The sequence below is a fragment of the Papio anubis genome, chromosome 20 (assembly GCF_008728515.1).
Source record: "Papio anubis isolate 15944 chromosome 20, Panubis1.0, whole genome shotgun sequence".
Classification (NCBI taxonomy): Eukaryota; Metazoa; Chordata; class Mammalia; order Primates; family Cercopithecidae; genus Papio; species Papio anubis.
The window spans coordinates 18,037,939-18,053,071 of NC_044995.1; the positions used below are offsets into that span (position 1 = coordinate 18,037,939).

Consider the following 15,133-nt stretch of genomic DNA (forward strand, 5'->3'; position numbering starts at 1 on the left):
AACAGGATGGGAGGAGGAAGCAGGAGAAAAGAGAGAAAAAGAGAGAGGGAGACAGAGACCGCAAACACACACAATGACAGTCAGGGACAAAGACACAGAAAGACACACACAGAGAGAGGAACAACCCACAGAGAGAAAGGCAGAGTGATAAGGAGACAGAAGGAAGTAGATTAGCAAGGAAGGGGATAGGAAATGAGGGTAAAAGCAGAGGGAATGAAAGAAGAGGATGGAGAGGGAGAGAGAGAGATGAAGACGTAGAGGTGGAAAGGCCGGAGCGAGGATCAGGGTAGAAAGGTTAGACACGTCACAACACGGCAAAGAGGAGACGTGATTAACCCGGATTAGGGACATTAATAAGAGAACAGCAACCAGGGCGTGACATTTGGGGCACGTGGAGGGTGGGGTACGTGTGGTGATGGGTGAGAACACAAGACAGAATGACTTCTGGTCGGCGGGGGGAGGTGGGTGGTGGACATGGGTAGGGAGACCCCGGGGGGATGGAGGCGGTGGGACTGGGGGACCACAGCAGAGGGAGGGACCCAAGGGAGCCCTTGGGAACCAGTGTCTTCGAGGAAGGGAGCTTTGGGCAATGGTGGGTGGGGGTGGGTGGCGGGAATCCCAAAAGAAGATGTCCCAGGGAGAGGGAAGCCCAAGGGAGGGCCTCACCAGTGCCATCCTCGTTCACCATGCCCAGCCCCTCGGCCTTGTTCTGTCTCTCAAAGGCATTGAGATCCAGTACGCTGAGGAAAAGAAAGGAAAAACGGGGGTGGATGTGATGAAGCCTCTGCCCTCCTCTCTTCCAGGGCCTGGCAGCTCCCAACCATGGTAGGCTGGAGAGCCACAGTATATCATGTATGCGCTGAAATCAAGAGGAAGCAGAAATGAAGAGTTGGCAGAAGCTAGGACATAAGGTAGGGCCAGGATGAACCATGTGCAAGCTGAAATAACGAAGAGCCAGAAACCATCCATTTAGCAAAAGCTGCAGAGGGTAGGAAAAGTCAGCCAGCAGCAAGAGACGAATAAAGGCAGACAACAGTAGAGGCATATTAAGAGGGGTCATTAGAGAGCTCCTAAATCTCCCTGTCAAGTTCCCCTTGAGTTCTCAAGTTTTTGGTTCCACTGTCTGGAATCCATAATCAACTCATTCTTCAAGCCTATGACATTTTGCCTTCCTTATTGTTCTACATTAATTCTTATAATAAATTCCCTGTTATTTGAGTGATTCTGAGTGAGTCTCTTTCCCTGGACTGAAAGAGCAGAATCTGAACCGGAAATGGTACCAGGAGTGGGGTGGCAGTGGTACCAAACAGAGCTTAACAAGAAGAGGTCCACTCGAACCTACCTGCATGTTTGCATCAGTGCCTGGATACTCTGGAAGAAGCCAACTTCCTTCTTGTCCTTAAGATAATCCAGCATTTTCTGCAGAGGGGGAGGCAGGGGAGGAGGAACTGGGAGTCACACAAGAACCTCCCACCCCTCTTTGCCTTCCTCTGAAGTCCCTTTGCCTCTGTTACCTGCTGGACCTCAGCATTGCCTCCATTGAGGATGGAGATGCCCAGCTTCAGGGTGGAGGACACCATGGCACCTGTCTCTCCTGGAGGGAGTGGGAGACAAAAGATGGCCCACCCAGTTGGAAGGCAGTGTGTTCCAGCCAACAGAAAACAGCCATCCCAAGGGATGTGAGAAAGGGGATGTAAGAGTGTGCCAAGGTGTGCATGCAGGGGTGATTGTGACTGAAGGATGAGTGAGAAATTGCAAGGCAGGTATGCAAGGGGAAGCTGCAAGGGCTGGGGTGTGCGTGCAAACCACAGGCATGGAGGGGTGGCAAATGGGTCCGCAGGAAATGGGTGAGCCGGGAAGAGTGAGGATAGGATGAGTGCACTCGGAAGAGCCCAATGAACATGTGAGGGGCACCTTTGCAGGCACTGATCATCTGCAGCACCATCTCGGCTGCCCCCCGGGTGTGCAGCCGTGCTTGCTGGTATAGGAGCCGCTGCTTCTCCATCTCTTTCTCCTGGGCAGGGAGGCAGACCCATGGGGGCAAGTTCAGGCTTTCCAGCCCAGCCTTTCCCCCTCACATTCTCACTTCCACCCTCCCTGTTCCAGCCACATCCACAACTCACTCCTTTAACCGTGAGCTCCTTCCATCCCCTGGGGCTCACACCCTTGATATAGCTCCTGTACCTAGCATGGGGCTAGGCATAGGGCAAAATCTACATAAATCAGAGCTGGGCATGCAGCAGTCTTAACCTGGGTCCATGGGCCTCCAGGCCATCTGTGAACTTGGATGATGAAAAGTTATATTTTTATGTTTTCCATCCTTTAACAGAAAAGTAGCATTTCCTTCCTTTATGGATGAAACCATAAATCACAGCAATATTAGCAAAACCTGTGGTTTTGTCACCAATAAAAATCACAGATGTGGCCAGGCGCAGTGGCTCACGCCTGTAATCCCAGCACTTTGGGAGGCTGGGGCGGGGAGATCACGAGGTCAGGAGGTCAAGACCATCCTGGCTGACAGGGTGAAACCCCGCCTCTACTAAAAATACAAAAAATTAGTTGGGCGTGGTGGCGGGTGCCTTTAGTCCCAGCTACTTGGGAGGCTGAGGCAGGAGAATCGCTTCAACCAGGGAGGCGGAGCTTGCAGTGAGCCGAGATCGCACCACTGCACTCCAGCCTGGGCGATAGAGCCAGACTCTGTCTCAAAAAAAAAAAAAAAAAATTCACAGATGTTTCCATACCACATTATTATTAATGTATATTCCATATCACATTATTACTGCAGAATTAGAACCATTTCCTATTGAAATTCTGCTCTTTTGGTCCAGGAAGAGAGATTCACAATGGCCCAAAGATGTCTTTAAATATCACTTATGTTCATCACTACTTCTCAATTATAGTAGCTGCTGGATCCATTATTAGATCTTTTTTTTTTTTTTGAGATGGAGTCTCACTCTGTCACCCAGGCTGGAGTGCAATGGCGTGATCTCGGCTCACTGCAACCTCCACCTCGTGGATTCAAGCTATTCTCTTGCCTCAGCCTCCTGAGTAGCTGGGATTACAGGCACATGCCACCATGTCCAGCTAATTTTTGTATTTTTAGTAGAGACGGGGTCTCACCATGTTGGCCAGGCCGGTCTTGAACTCCTGGACTCAGGTGATCCACCCGCCTTGGCCTCCCAAAGTGCTGGGATTACAGGTGTGAGCCACCGCGCCCCGCCTTAGATCTTATTTGATAGATTAACAACGTACAAGTACTACTGGATCACAAATTCATTTTTAAAATATTTTGATAGCTATTCAATACTTGTTTCCTCTGCTATGAATTCATTTTATACATTTAAAAACATGATCCTGAGAAAGTCTTCACCAGGTGCCAGAAGGGACTCTGGCACAGAAACAGTTCAGAAAACTATGACGTAAATGCTTGCTGACTGTCTCAATGAATGAATGGATCAGTGAATTGCACGTTTCCTAGCTCTTTCTTGCTGCCTGGCCTTGGCATATACTATCCTCCCTACGTGGAACATTTTTCTCTTTGTCTTCAACTGGCAGGCTCCTTTTATGCTTCTGCTCAGAAGTCCCCTCCTCCGAGAAGCCCTCCCTGATACCTTTTCCTGCAGGCCGGGTCAGGCACCTTGCTTGGGCTGCTGTATCCCCGCAAGATTCCCCCATAATCATCCCAGCCCTCACCCCTCTGCCTGAGCTTCCCCCATGACCATGGTGCACACCCTGTGGTGTTAGTTTGGCTGGTGTTATCTGTCTCCCCAGTGGACTGACTTGGTCACTGTTGTGTCCCCAGAGCTTTGCTGAACGAATGGGAGATGACTGCAGTCAGGGTCCCCCATCCCTTCCCTCCAGGACCTCCTGAGCCCACCTACCTCAAAGGAGACCTCAACCTCCTCTTCACCTTCGCCGTTCTCCCCTCCCTCCTCCAGGTGGCAGCTCTGGGGAGGGGGCATCAGTTAAGGGATGAACAAAGCAGACCCCTCCATCCCGCCCCAGCCCTTTTTGTGGACAAGCACTGCAGGTGGGGAGAGGGAAACCTGCCCCAGATGAGGTGGGTGGGGCCTCACCTTTGCCATGATATCAGCATAGGCCATGTACAGGTAATCCTCGTCCAGTTTGCTGGGGAAGTAAGCAGGGGAGTGGTCAGGACCTGGTGGAGAGGACCCCCGTCTCATAAGAGCTTCTGGGCTGGGCACGGTGGCTCATGACTGTAATCCCAACACTCTGGGAGGCTGAGGCGGGCAGATCACTTGAGGTCAGGAGTTTGAAATGAACCTAGCCAACATGGTGAAACCCCATCTCTACTAAAAGTACAAAAAAATTAGCTGGGCGTGATGGTGTTTGCCTATAATCCCAGCTACTCCGGAGGCTGAGGCAGGAGAATTGCTTGAACCCAGGAGGCAGACGTTGCAGTGAGCTGACATTGCACCACTGCACTCCAGTCTGGGTGAAAGAGCAAGACTCCATCTCCAAAAAAAAAAAAAAAAAGAGCTTCTGGTTTCCTTTGGAGGGCCAACCCTACCCATACTCAGGCTGTGTGGCTCAGGTGGCTGGAGTGGCCATTGCCAGGGTGGCTTATGACACATGCATGGCCGATGAGGACTTTTATCTGTGTGGCCACGATGACAGGTAAGAAATGGTCATGTTGTCCATGCTGTCCAGTAAAATCCATTCTGGGAGTTGTTGTTTTGTTTGTTTATTTTGTTTTTGAGGCAGGGTCTTGCTCTGTTGGCCAGGCTGGAGTGCAGTGGTACAATCAAGGCTTACTGCAGCCTTGACCTCCCAGGCTCAAGTGATCCTCCCACCTCAGCCTCCTGAGTACCTGGGACTATAGGCACATACCACCACACCTGGCTAATTTTTCTATTTTTTGTAGAGATGGGGTCTTGCTATGTTGCCCAAGCTGGTCTCGAACTCCTGGCCTCCCAAAGTACTGGGATTAAGGGCATGAGCCACCACACCTGGCCCATTCAGTGAGGTTTGCTGGAGCTAATGGCGGAGGCACTACCCTTCCACTGGGGATGCTAAAATGGAGTGATGGAAGGCTGGAGCTCCCAGGGCCCTCTTGCCACGTGTCAGCCCAATAACAAGTATGGCCAATCCCTTTCTGCTTGGGTCTCCTGTACAATGGCCAACACCTGCTGAGTGTTTACACGAACACCATGTCAGTGCCTGTTCTAGGTGCCTTGTATATATTAACAAACTGACCCTCACAGTCATTCAGTTGGGTGGGTATGTTACTAGCCCTATTTTATAGGTGGGGGAACTAAGATACAAAGACCCTTCTTCGGCTGGGGTCACACAGCTTGCACTGGGACTCAACCTGGATGGCCAAACTCCAGAGACATTGCTCTCCCACAGGATGCAAAATGGGACACTCAAATTCTTCATCACCTTGCAGCCCGAGATGGCCTCCTGTCAGAATTTCTGGCCAATGAGATCTGTGTGGAAGCCCACCAGAGAGATAAAGAGACCAAAGATCTCTTGGATAAAGAGACCAAAGAAGGCTGGGTGCGGTGGCTCACGCCTGTAATCCTAGCACTTTGGGAGGCTGAGGTGGGCGGATCACCTGAGGTCAGGAGTTTGAGACCAGCCTGGACGACATGGTGAAATCCCGTCTCTACTAAAAATAAAAATAAAAAAAAAAAAAGAAGAAAGAAAAATAGCTGGGCACGGTGGCATGCACCTGTAATCCCAGCTACTCTGAAGGCTGAGGCAGAAGAATCGCTTGAACCGGAAGATGGAGGTTGTCGTGAGCCAAGATCATGCCACTGCACTCCAGCCTGGGCAACAAGAGCAAAACTCCGTCTCAAAAAAAAAAAAAAAAAAAAAAAAAGAGAGAGAGAGACCAAAGATCTTGCTAAGGGTGAAGAGTGGGGAGCCTTTCTCCTTCTTTCTGCCTGGCATGTGGCCGTGATGCCTGGAAGTGCAGCATCTACCCAGGACTACAGACAGAAGCTCAGAAAGGCAGAGCAGAAAGCTAGAAAAACCCTGGGCCCCTGTCAGTGTCCCTGTGCCACTGCCCAGTCCTGAAGTCTTTAGCTCTTGACTTCACGTTATATAAGAAAAATAAACCCTTGCCAGGCGTGGTGGCTCACGCCTGTAACCCCAACACTTTGGGAGGCTGAGTGGGGAGGATTGCTTGAGCTCAGGAGTTTGAGACCAGCCTGGGCAACATAGTGAGACCACCATCTCTACCAAAAAAAAAAAAAAAAATAGCCAGGCATGGAGGCACATGCCTGTAGTCCCAGCTACTCAGCAGGCTGAGGCAGGAGGATCTCTTGAGGCCGGGGTGATGTGAAGTGGGGGGGTCTGAGCTGCAGTGAGCTATGATATGACTCTGCATTCCAGCCTGGGCAAGAGAGCAAGACTGTCTCAAAAAATAAGCCAGGTGCAGTGGCTCACGCCTGTAGTCCCAGCACTTTGGGAGGCCGAGGCGGGAGGATCACTTGAGGTCAGGAGTTTGAGACAAGCATGGCCAACATGGTGGGAACCCATCTCTACTAAAAATACAAAAATTAGCTGGGTGTGGCAGTGGGCGCCTGTAATCCCACTTGCTTGAACCTGGGAGGCGGAGGTTGCAGTGAGCTGAGATTGTGCCACTGCACTCCAGGCTGGGTGACAGAGTGAGACTCCATCTCAAAAAATAAATAAATAAATAAATAAAGAAAAGAAAACAAAATGAAAAATAAATCCCTGTGCCTTCATTCCTTTATCCACACAAAGGAGCTGCAATAATCCGTCTCACAGTGTGGTGGTGAAGTGAGAGGATATAGATGTCACCGCTTAGCTTGGTGCCTGACACATAAACAGCATTTGATGAATGGCTGCCTGCTACTGTCAGCAGTAGCAGCAGCAGCTGCGCCATCTGCATCACAATTATTTATTACTAAGCCTGTCATTAGCCCACATGAAGCCTTTGAGGGAATTAGAGAAAGCTCCCCCACTACTTCTGTCTGTTGGAAATCTGTCCTACATATGGATTTTTTTCATAATATACTGATTTTATTTGAGCAAGACACTTTCTTCTAGAAAAGCCTAGTTAGTCTACATTGTCTGTGATGTGAACCCCTCAGAGATGCCCTTGTGAACTGTTCAGCCATGCAACGGTGTATGGTGGCTGTGCCTGTCCTAACAAAGTGACATTTATGTTTCTCTTCTTTTCTTTTTGAGACAGAGTCTCACTCTGTTGCCCAGGCTGGAGTGCAATGGTATGATCTTGGCTCACTGCAACCTCTGCCTCCTGGGTTCAAGCGATTCTCCTGCCTCAGCCTCCTGAGTGGATGGGATTACAAGTGCCCACCACCAAACCTGGCTATTTATTGTATTTTTGTAGAAACGGGGTTTCTCCATGTTGGCCAGGCTGGTCTTGAACTCCTGGGCTCAAGTGAGCGCCTGCCTCGGCCTCCCAGAGTGCTGGGACTATAGGCGTGAGCCACTGTGCCTGGCCGGCAAAGTGACATTTAAAGATCTGTCTGTCCTGGGCCTCCCCAGGACCTGGAGGGCCTCTCCTGGAACATAGGGAGGCTGCTGGGCTGGAGTTGGGGGTGGCCAGGTACCCCTCTTTCCCAGGACCTTGGGGGCATTTCTGGGGCCCTAGGAAGAGTCCTCACCTCTTTTCCGTCAGGGCAGTGCGGCTGAAGTGCAGGACCAACTGGTGCAGGGGGTCTGGCTTCTTTTCTTCCACCTCTTCCTCCTCCTCCTCCTGCTCCCCAGCTTTCTGGGGGGAGAGCAGAGGCTTGGGGAGAGTGTTTCTAGAGTCCCTTTCTATCACCTCCCCCATGTCCCTGTTGGTCTGGATTTTTTTTCTCTTTTCCCACATTCTGCGCCCTACTTTGGTACTACTCAAGCCAGGAGCTGGCATTTCTATACCCCTTGATGTGGAGCGCGACCCCTGGAGGTGTACCAAGGGTGGCCTCCACCCCTAGCTCTATCCAGCTGGCCCCCCACTCCCCCAGGCGGGCCCCAGCTCACTGAAAGGTCATCTATCATGCGGTCCTCAAAACTGTGGTCTTCGGTCAGGATCCATGCAGCCTTGTAGCTCTCCAGGAACATGTTACATGCCCGGTGCCTGCAGGGGAGAGGTGTGACGTCACTGGGACGCGCTCTCCTCCATGCCTCCCGACCTCCCATGCGCCTGCAGCCCCCAGCCATCCCCAAGGCGCCATCACGTTGGCCCTCCATTTTCCAGACTCTCCAGCCACCCTTTCTCCGCGGCCCTTCACGCTCCCTTTGTCTCTGGGGGCCTTACGTGGGCAGGTTGTACAGGGGCGTCATACGGAAACAGGCCACGACTGCCCGCCGGCGCTGCTTGGACAAAAGCTTGTGCCACACGGCCTTCTTAGACTTGTAAGGGTGCTCGGTCTGGGGAGGGGATAGCGGGACAGTCACATCCCCAGATCCTGCCCCTCTCACTCCAAGCCCTGGATGAAACTGCTCAGCTGTGCCCAAGTCCATATTTAGGTACGACACATGGCAGAAGGAAAACCTTGTCTCCACCAACAGAGTCAGGGTCCTGACTCCGCCTCCAGACCTAAGTTTCCATCCTAGGCCTGGTTCCACAGAGCCAGGACCACGACCCAGGCCACGACCAATTCTACGACCCACCCAAGGCCCTGCCCATGAACTCAACGCTTCTCCTCTAGGCCCCACCCCTAGATCTAAAATTCTGCCCCTTCCCCGTCCCGCCCCCAGATGCAAGATTAAGCAGCAGACCCCTCCCCCGATCCATTCTAAGGCTCACCGTAAACTCCAGGATCCACCTCCTGCCCCGCCCCAAAACTTAATAGTCATCTCCAGACCCCACCCACATTCTTAAAGCCCCTCCCCCCTGCCAGGCTCCGCCCAGAGACCCAGCAGAAAGACCCCTCCGGCCCCACCCACCTGGTCCAGGTAGTAGAGCACGGCTGACACTTCCTGGACTCTGCGCACGATTTTCTCGGGGTCGTCGGCGTCCTCCTCACGACCTGGGACGCCCCGGTACAGGGCCATCTGCCAGCGCAGAGACGGGGAGCCTTCGACCTGAGAGGAGGAAGGAGGGGTCGCCGGTGTGAGGGACCCTCCGCACAGGGTCGGCCGGATGTCCTCTTTCCGCTTTTGGGAGCACTCAGTGGGTGAGTGCATGTTGAGGCCTTTCTTCTTCATCATTTTGTTTTGAGACGGAGCCTCGCCCCGTCACCCAGGCTGGAGGGCAGTGGTGCGATCTCGGCTCACTGCAACCTCTGCCTCCTGGGCTCCAGCGATTCTCCTGCCTCAGCCTCCCCAGCAGCCAGGACTACAGGCACCCACTACCACACCCGTCTAATTTTGTACTTTTAGTAGAGAGACGGGGTTTCGCCGTGTTGGCCAGGCTGCTCTCGAACTCCTAACCTCAGGTGATCTGCCCGCTTTGACCTTCCAAAGTGTTGGTATTACAGGCGTGAGCCATTGTGCTGGGCCTAATTGTTGTATTTTTAGTAGAAACATGGTTTCGCCATGTTGGCCAGGCTGGTCTCAAACTCCTGACCTTTGAGGTCTTTCTTCGATGCCTGGTCTTTGGTAAATGCTCAAACCTTCGCTAATATTGTGGTTATTATTCTGACTTGCTTCTTTTGCTTGCAGAGAAAGGAGGCATACCTTTCCCTGAAGGTGAAGGTTGTTGTTCAGAAATTCCCGGACCTCCTCATCTGTGTCTTTCTGGGGAGACAGGGCCAGGCTGGGTCACTCTGGAGGTCCTAGCCTCCTTCCTGACCCACAGCCCTTTCCTTCCAGGCCCAGTACCCCAGGAACTGAAGGGGTTTTTCTTGGGGCGGAGGGTCTGAGAGAAACAAAAGGATGCAGAGGTAGACAGGGGTTGGAAGGGGTCCTAGAGGGGCCAGAGGGTCACAGAGTCACCTTGAAGATACAGTAAGGATTCGAGGGGCCTCGTGGGGGGTTGGGAAGAGGCAGAGGGTGACAAGAGGATTTCATCAAAGGTCAAATACGGCCAAAGAGGGATGATTGGGGGTCAGAGTAGGGCAGGGAGTCTTTGAAGATCATAAGGGGTCAGCAGAGGTCACGGGGGGTCAGATAGGTCAACCGAGTCATTGGTTACACAGGGGCCAAAGGGGGCATCAGCAGGGTGGGGGTTCACTGGGGTTCCAGGATGGGGAGCCCTCAAGGACCAAGGTGAGGGGTCCATGGGACCCTGGAGGGCTCTCTGGGGTCCTGGCAGGACTCAGCAGTCCTGGGAGGTGCTTGAGGTCCTGACAGAAGTGGTGTCCTGGTGGTAGCAGGGTAGCAACTGGGTGGTCTTTAGGGGCCAAGGGTTAGTAGGTTGTCAGGGTGTTGGTGTAGTCCTAGGGGTAGGGCTATAGGGGTCTTGGGACAGAATCCTGGGAGGGTTCTTTAGGGCCCCTGAAGCTGGAAAGGATCGGACAGGAGGGAGATTGTCCTTGTTGTCCCATACAAGGGGTAAGTGGGGTCCCGGGAGGCCGCCTCGACATCCCAGTGAGCTTAAGAGGTTCTAGGGCCCGGGTCCTTTGGTCTCCAGGACACCTGAGACCTCAGAAGTTTGGGTGCAGTCCTGGGGATGGGGCTCATGGATCCTGGGGAGTTACTCAGGGTCACAGGGGCTCCCTGAGCCCCTGAGAGTTCTTGGGGGCTTAACTGGGCATCAACAGGGCCCAGGGGGAGGCGTCAGCCGGGTCCTGAAGGAAAGGGATGGTGAGCCGAGGGCTCGGGGGAACCCAGACATTCAGTCTTGGCGGGGAGGGAAGGAGGGGTCATGAGGGTCTCAATAGGTCCCAAGGGGCTTGAAGGGGCCTTGGTGGCGGGTTCAGAGGAGTCTCGGGGGCTCATCTTGTTGGGAGGACTCTCAGGATCTCAGCAGGTGTGGCATGGTCCAGTAGTGGAGGCGGCGGGGTCCTGCAGTCCTCATGGGGGTCCCAGGGGTCCTAGAACTTTTCTAGGTTTCAGTGGGGTTTCAGTGAGGGCCCTTAGGTCTGTGGTGCCCTGGCAATATCTTGAGTGGGGTCCTCAGGGCATCCCAGAGGGCCCAGTGAGTCCTCAGGGTCCTGGAAAAGAACTCAGTAGGGTCTGAAGAGAAGGCTCCCAGGGACCCGGGGGGCTCAGTGGGATCCTGGTTGTCCCCTAGGGTCCCAGGGGCTCAGTGGGTGCCGGGCGGGATCCTGGAAGTTTCCAAGGACGGGGCTGGGCAGGCACCAGGGCGTAGCGGGTCTTGGCCAGCGTGATGAGGTCCTGGTCGGTGGGCGCGCACATGTTCAGGCCGATGGGCAGCATCTTCTTCAGCGTGGCCACGATCAGCGACGTCTGCACGGAGTACCGGTCCCCGCGGCGCTTCTTCTTCGTGCGTTCCTGGTCCGAGCCACCGGACTGTGGGGACACAGGGCTCAGCACCAGCCCAAGCCCCAATCCCAATCCCGCCCCAGCCTGCAGCCATCATCCACACCCCAGGCTCCAGTCTGGACAGCAGGCGCTCCCTCCCCAATGGCCAAGGACACCTCAATTCCACCCCAGCCTTGCTGACCCTACACTTCAGGCCTGCAGCCGTGACTGGAGACCCTCCAGACCCAAGCCCACAACCCAAATTCCCAGTTGCTTGCTTTTTAAACAAATGTATGTTTAGAGATGGTGTCTTGCCATGTTGCCCAGGCTGGACTTGAATTCCTGGGTTCAAGTGATCCTCCTGCCTCAGCCTCCCAAATAACTGGGACTATGGGCACACACCACCGTGCCTGCCTGGCTCCAATTTCTAACCCAGGCCCATCCAGATTTTCCCCAATTCTGGGCCTATCTCAACTTCTAGCAGTCATCTTCCAGAATCCCCTAGGAACCCCAGTACAACACCCCGTCCACAGCATGCACAACCCCACACTTCACATCCCAAGACCGAGTTCTCAAGAATGAAACAAAGATGCAGGCCCACAAAGAGTTCAAGAGACAAGAGAAGTTGCAAGAAAAAGACACTGAGAGACTGAAAAAGACAAGGAGACAGGAAGACCAAAGATGCAAGACACATCCAGAAAGACCTGGAAGCAGAGACACGGGGCACAGAGTCCCACAGCCGTGTTCTGGAGCCTTGGGTGCAGACCCGGGGCCAGGGCCACCTCAGTCATGCCAACGAGAAGCCCCGATGACAAGCTTTGGGCAGAGCCACATCCACGCTGGCTGGCAACTTTGAGCATGACCCCTGTGCCAGGCACTGCTGCAGGCTACACATGCAGCTTCTCCCTGAGTCCTCGCAGAGCCCTGGGGTGGGGGCCGCTGGCTGGATGCCCTCAGAGGCTCAAAAGGATGACCCTTGGCCAAGGTCACACAGCTGACTATCAAGACAGGATTCTAACCCTAGTCCATATAGTCCAGAGCCCAAGCCTTAAACCACTGCACGGTGAGGGTGCTGCCCCCTCCCCAACCATGCGCCGCGTGCCTCTCCCACCCCATTACCCTCGACCTCAGCCCAAGATGCTTTGGTAAAAGCTGAGAGGTGCTCTTTTTTTCTTTTCTTTTTTTTTTCAGAACAAAAGTCCAAAAAAGAAAAAAAAGAAAGACAGAAAAGAAAAGAGAAAAGAAAAGAAGTCAAATTGCCAAAAGCCGAGGGTTGGGATGGGAATGGATGGGGGTGGTGGGGAGGCAAGGGAACGGAAGGAGGATGGGTGGGGGCTGGGAGTGGAGGACAGGGGTGAGGAACAGAAGCAGGGGTTTTCTCGGGGTGGGGAGTGCAGAGGCTGGGGGAAGAGGGCATTAGCCAAGAGACATGCGGAAGGTCCCAGATGTGGGGCTGACCTGTGTATCTCCCGCCTGCTCCACCGGACCGCAGACAGAGACAAGAAGGGTTACCCCAGCCCCGCAGAGAAGCCCAGGCCCAACTCCAACTTGCCACCACCCCACCTCCTCTGCCCCACCTGCCATGTATTCTCTAGCTGGGCATTTCCAGGCCTTGGCTTGGGGTAGGGGTCATTTTTGGGACCTGAGGAGGGCAGTTCTGAGAAGGATAGGGAGGAAAGCAGGAGATGGGGTAATGGGGAGAGGAAGAAAGAAATGGAAGAGGGGGAAAATGGGGAGGAGGAGGGTGATGGGAGGAGGGAGAGGCTTGGAGAAGAAGCAAATGGACAGGAGGGAGATGGGAGGAGGGAGAAGATCCAGGAGGAGGAAGGAGACAGGAATGAGTGAAGAGGGAGCTGGGGAGGAGGAGGGAGATGGGAGGAGGGAGAAGATCCAGGAGGAGGAAGGAGACAGGAATGAATGAAGAGGGAGATGGGGAGGAGGAGGGAGATGGGAGGAGGGAGAAGATACAGGAGGAGGAAGGAGCTGGGGAACAAGGGAGAGAAGGTAACAGGGGCTGCTCTGAGGGCTGCAGGGAATGCGCCCAGGACAGGCTGGCTGGGTGAGGACAGGCCAGGTAGGAAACCCTAGAGGGTGCTCCCGCCCTCTCTGCCAAGTGCTCCTCCCAGAACCAAGCCCCCACCTTAGCCATTTTGCTCTTGTTGTCCGCAGTCAGGAAGGACATGTTGTTGATCTCGTTCTGGACCACAAAGTTCTGCTCCTCGCGCTTGAAGTTCTGATGGGGGAAGCAGTGTTGGAGACCGGAGAGGTGAAGGCAGGCGCCTGTGGGCTGTGGCTCCTCTGGTGGTGGGGAGGGCGGTTGGGGTGGGCACTCACATGGGACTTGGACCAGTAGATGAAGATCTCGCCCACCATCCTGAACAGCTCCTCCGCGCTGGGATTCGGCTCCGTCAGCCACTGTGCCCTGAGGTCAGCGGAGGGGAGGTGAGGGAGGGGGTGGAGATCCCAGGGAAGGGGGCTGCCCAAAGAGAGATCTTGGAGGAGGAGATGGGGACCAGGAGACATCCAGTCAGAGGGATGGGGTTTCTAGGGTCTTCTGGCCATTCAGGTGAACATTTAATTCTTTTTTCTCTGGCTCAGCCTCCTGAGTAAGTGGGACTACAGGTGCCCGACACCATGCCCAGCTAATATCTGTATTTTTAGTAGAGACAGGGTTTCACCATGTTGGCCAGGCTGGTCTCGAACTCCTGACCTCAGGTGATCCACCCCTCCTCGGTCTCCCAAAGTGCTGGGATTACAGGCGTGAGCCACCGTGCCCAACTGAACATTTAAAATGTTTTAATGATCCATTCTCTCTCTCTCTCTCTCTGAGACAGGGTCTCGATCTGCCAGGCTGGAGTACAGTGATGCGATCTCCGCTCACTGCAACCTCGACCTCCCAGGCTTAAGCGATCCTCCCATTTCAGCCTTCTTGAGTAGCTGGGACTACAGGTGCATGTCACCATGCCCATGCCTGGCTAATTTTTATTTTACTTTTTGTAGCAAGGGGGTCTCCCTAGGTTGCCCAGGCCAGTCTTGAACTCCTGGGCTCAAGAGATCCTCTTTCCCTGGCCTCTCAAAGTGCTGGGATTACAGGTGTGGGCCACCTTGCCTGGCCTGACTATTCCTTTTTTAAAAACTTTCTCTTTGTCTAAACTTTTCATTGAAATACATAAATATAATATGTATACATGCAATACACACACACGATACATACATATGTATTATATAACCTACATATTAAGAAGTATCGTCTTGATTAATTATCACAAAGTGAACACACTTGTGTAGCCACCACCAAAGTCAAGAAATAGGACATTTGTGGTCCCTGGAAGTACCATCATGGCCCCTCCCAGCCACTCCCTCTTCCTCCTCCTAAAAAATGATCCTTATTCTAACTTCTAGGCTAAAAACTGTTTTAAAAAATTTCTTTCTTTCTTTCTTTCTTTTTTGAGACAGAGTCTCGCTCTGTCGCCCAGGCTGGAGTACAGTGGTGTGATCTCGGCTCACTGCAACCTCCGCCTCCCAGGTTCAAGCGATTCTCCTGCCTCAGCCTCCCAGTCAGGAGCACTTAGCTGGGACTACAGGTACGCGCCACCACGCCCAGCTAATTTTTGTATTTTTAGTAGAGACAGGGTTTTGCCATGTTGCCCAGGCTGGTCTCAAACTCCTGAGCTCAGGTGATCCACCTGCTTTGGCCTCCCAAAGTGTTGGGATTACAGGCGTGAACCACCGCACCCAGCCATAAAATTTCTTTTTTTGGGGGACAGAGTCAGAATCTAAGTAGGTTCACATATTTTATTTATTTACTTGTATTAAAGAA

At 53.4% G+C, this 15,133-nt stretch overlaps 1 protein-coding gene across 1 annotated transcript in view; it reads right to left on the bottom strand.

Moving 5' to 3' along the window:
• LOC101026547 (ryanodine receptor 1) overlaps window positions 1-15,133 on the bottom strand; it is a 168,585-nt gene that overhangs the window by 47,167 nt on the left and 106,285 nt on the right. Inside the window, exons 67-81 of the mRNA XM_031659039.1 lie at window positions 13,648-13,735; window positions 13,454-13,546; window positions 12,772-12,786; window positions 11,191-11,361; window positions 9,625-9,684; window positions 8,893-9,030; window positions 8,261-8,373; window positions 7,984-8,080; window positions 7,623-7,729; window positions 4,077-4,128; window positions 3,882-3,947; window positions 1,915-2,014; window positions 1,515-1,594; window positions 1,343-1,419; window positions 667-740 (exon numbers count right to left, since the gene is read on the bottom strand). Of these exons, the coding sequence (XP_031514899.1) occupies window positions 667-740; window positions 1,343-1,419; window positions 1,515-1,594; window positions 1,915-2,014; window positions 3,882-3,947; window positions 4,077-4,128; window positions 7,623-7,729; window positions 7,984-8,080; window positions 8,261-8,373; window positions 8,893-9,030; window positions 9,625-9,684; window positions 11,191-11,361; window positions 12,772-12,786; window positions 13,454-13,546; window positions 13,648-13,735 (1,331 nt within the window). The remainder of the gene's footprint in view (window positions 1-666; window positions 741-1,342; window positions 1,420-1,514; window positions 1,595-1,914; window positions 2,015-3,881; window positions 3,948-4,076; window positions 4,129-7,622; window positions 7,730-7,983; window positions 8,081-8,260; window positions 8,374-8,892; window positions 9,031-9,624; window positions 9,685-11,190; window positions 11,362-12,771; window positions 12,787-13,453; window positions 13,547-13,647; window positions 13,736-15,133) is intronic.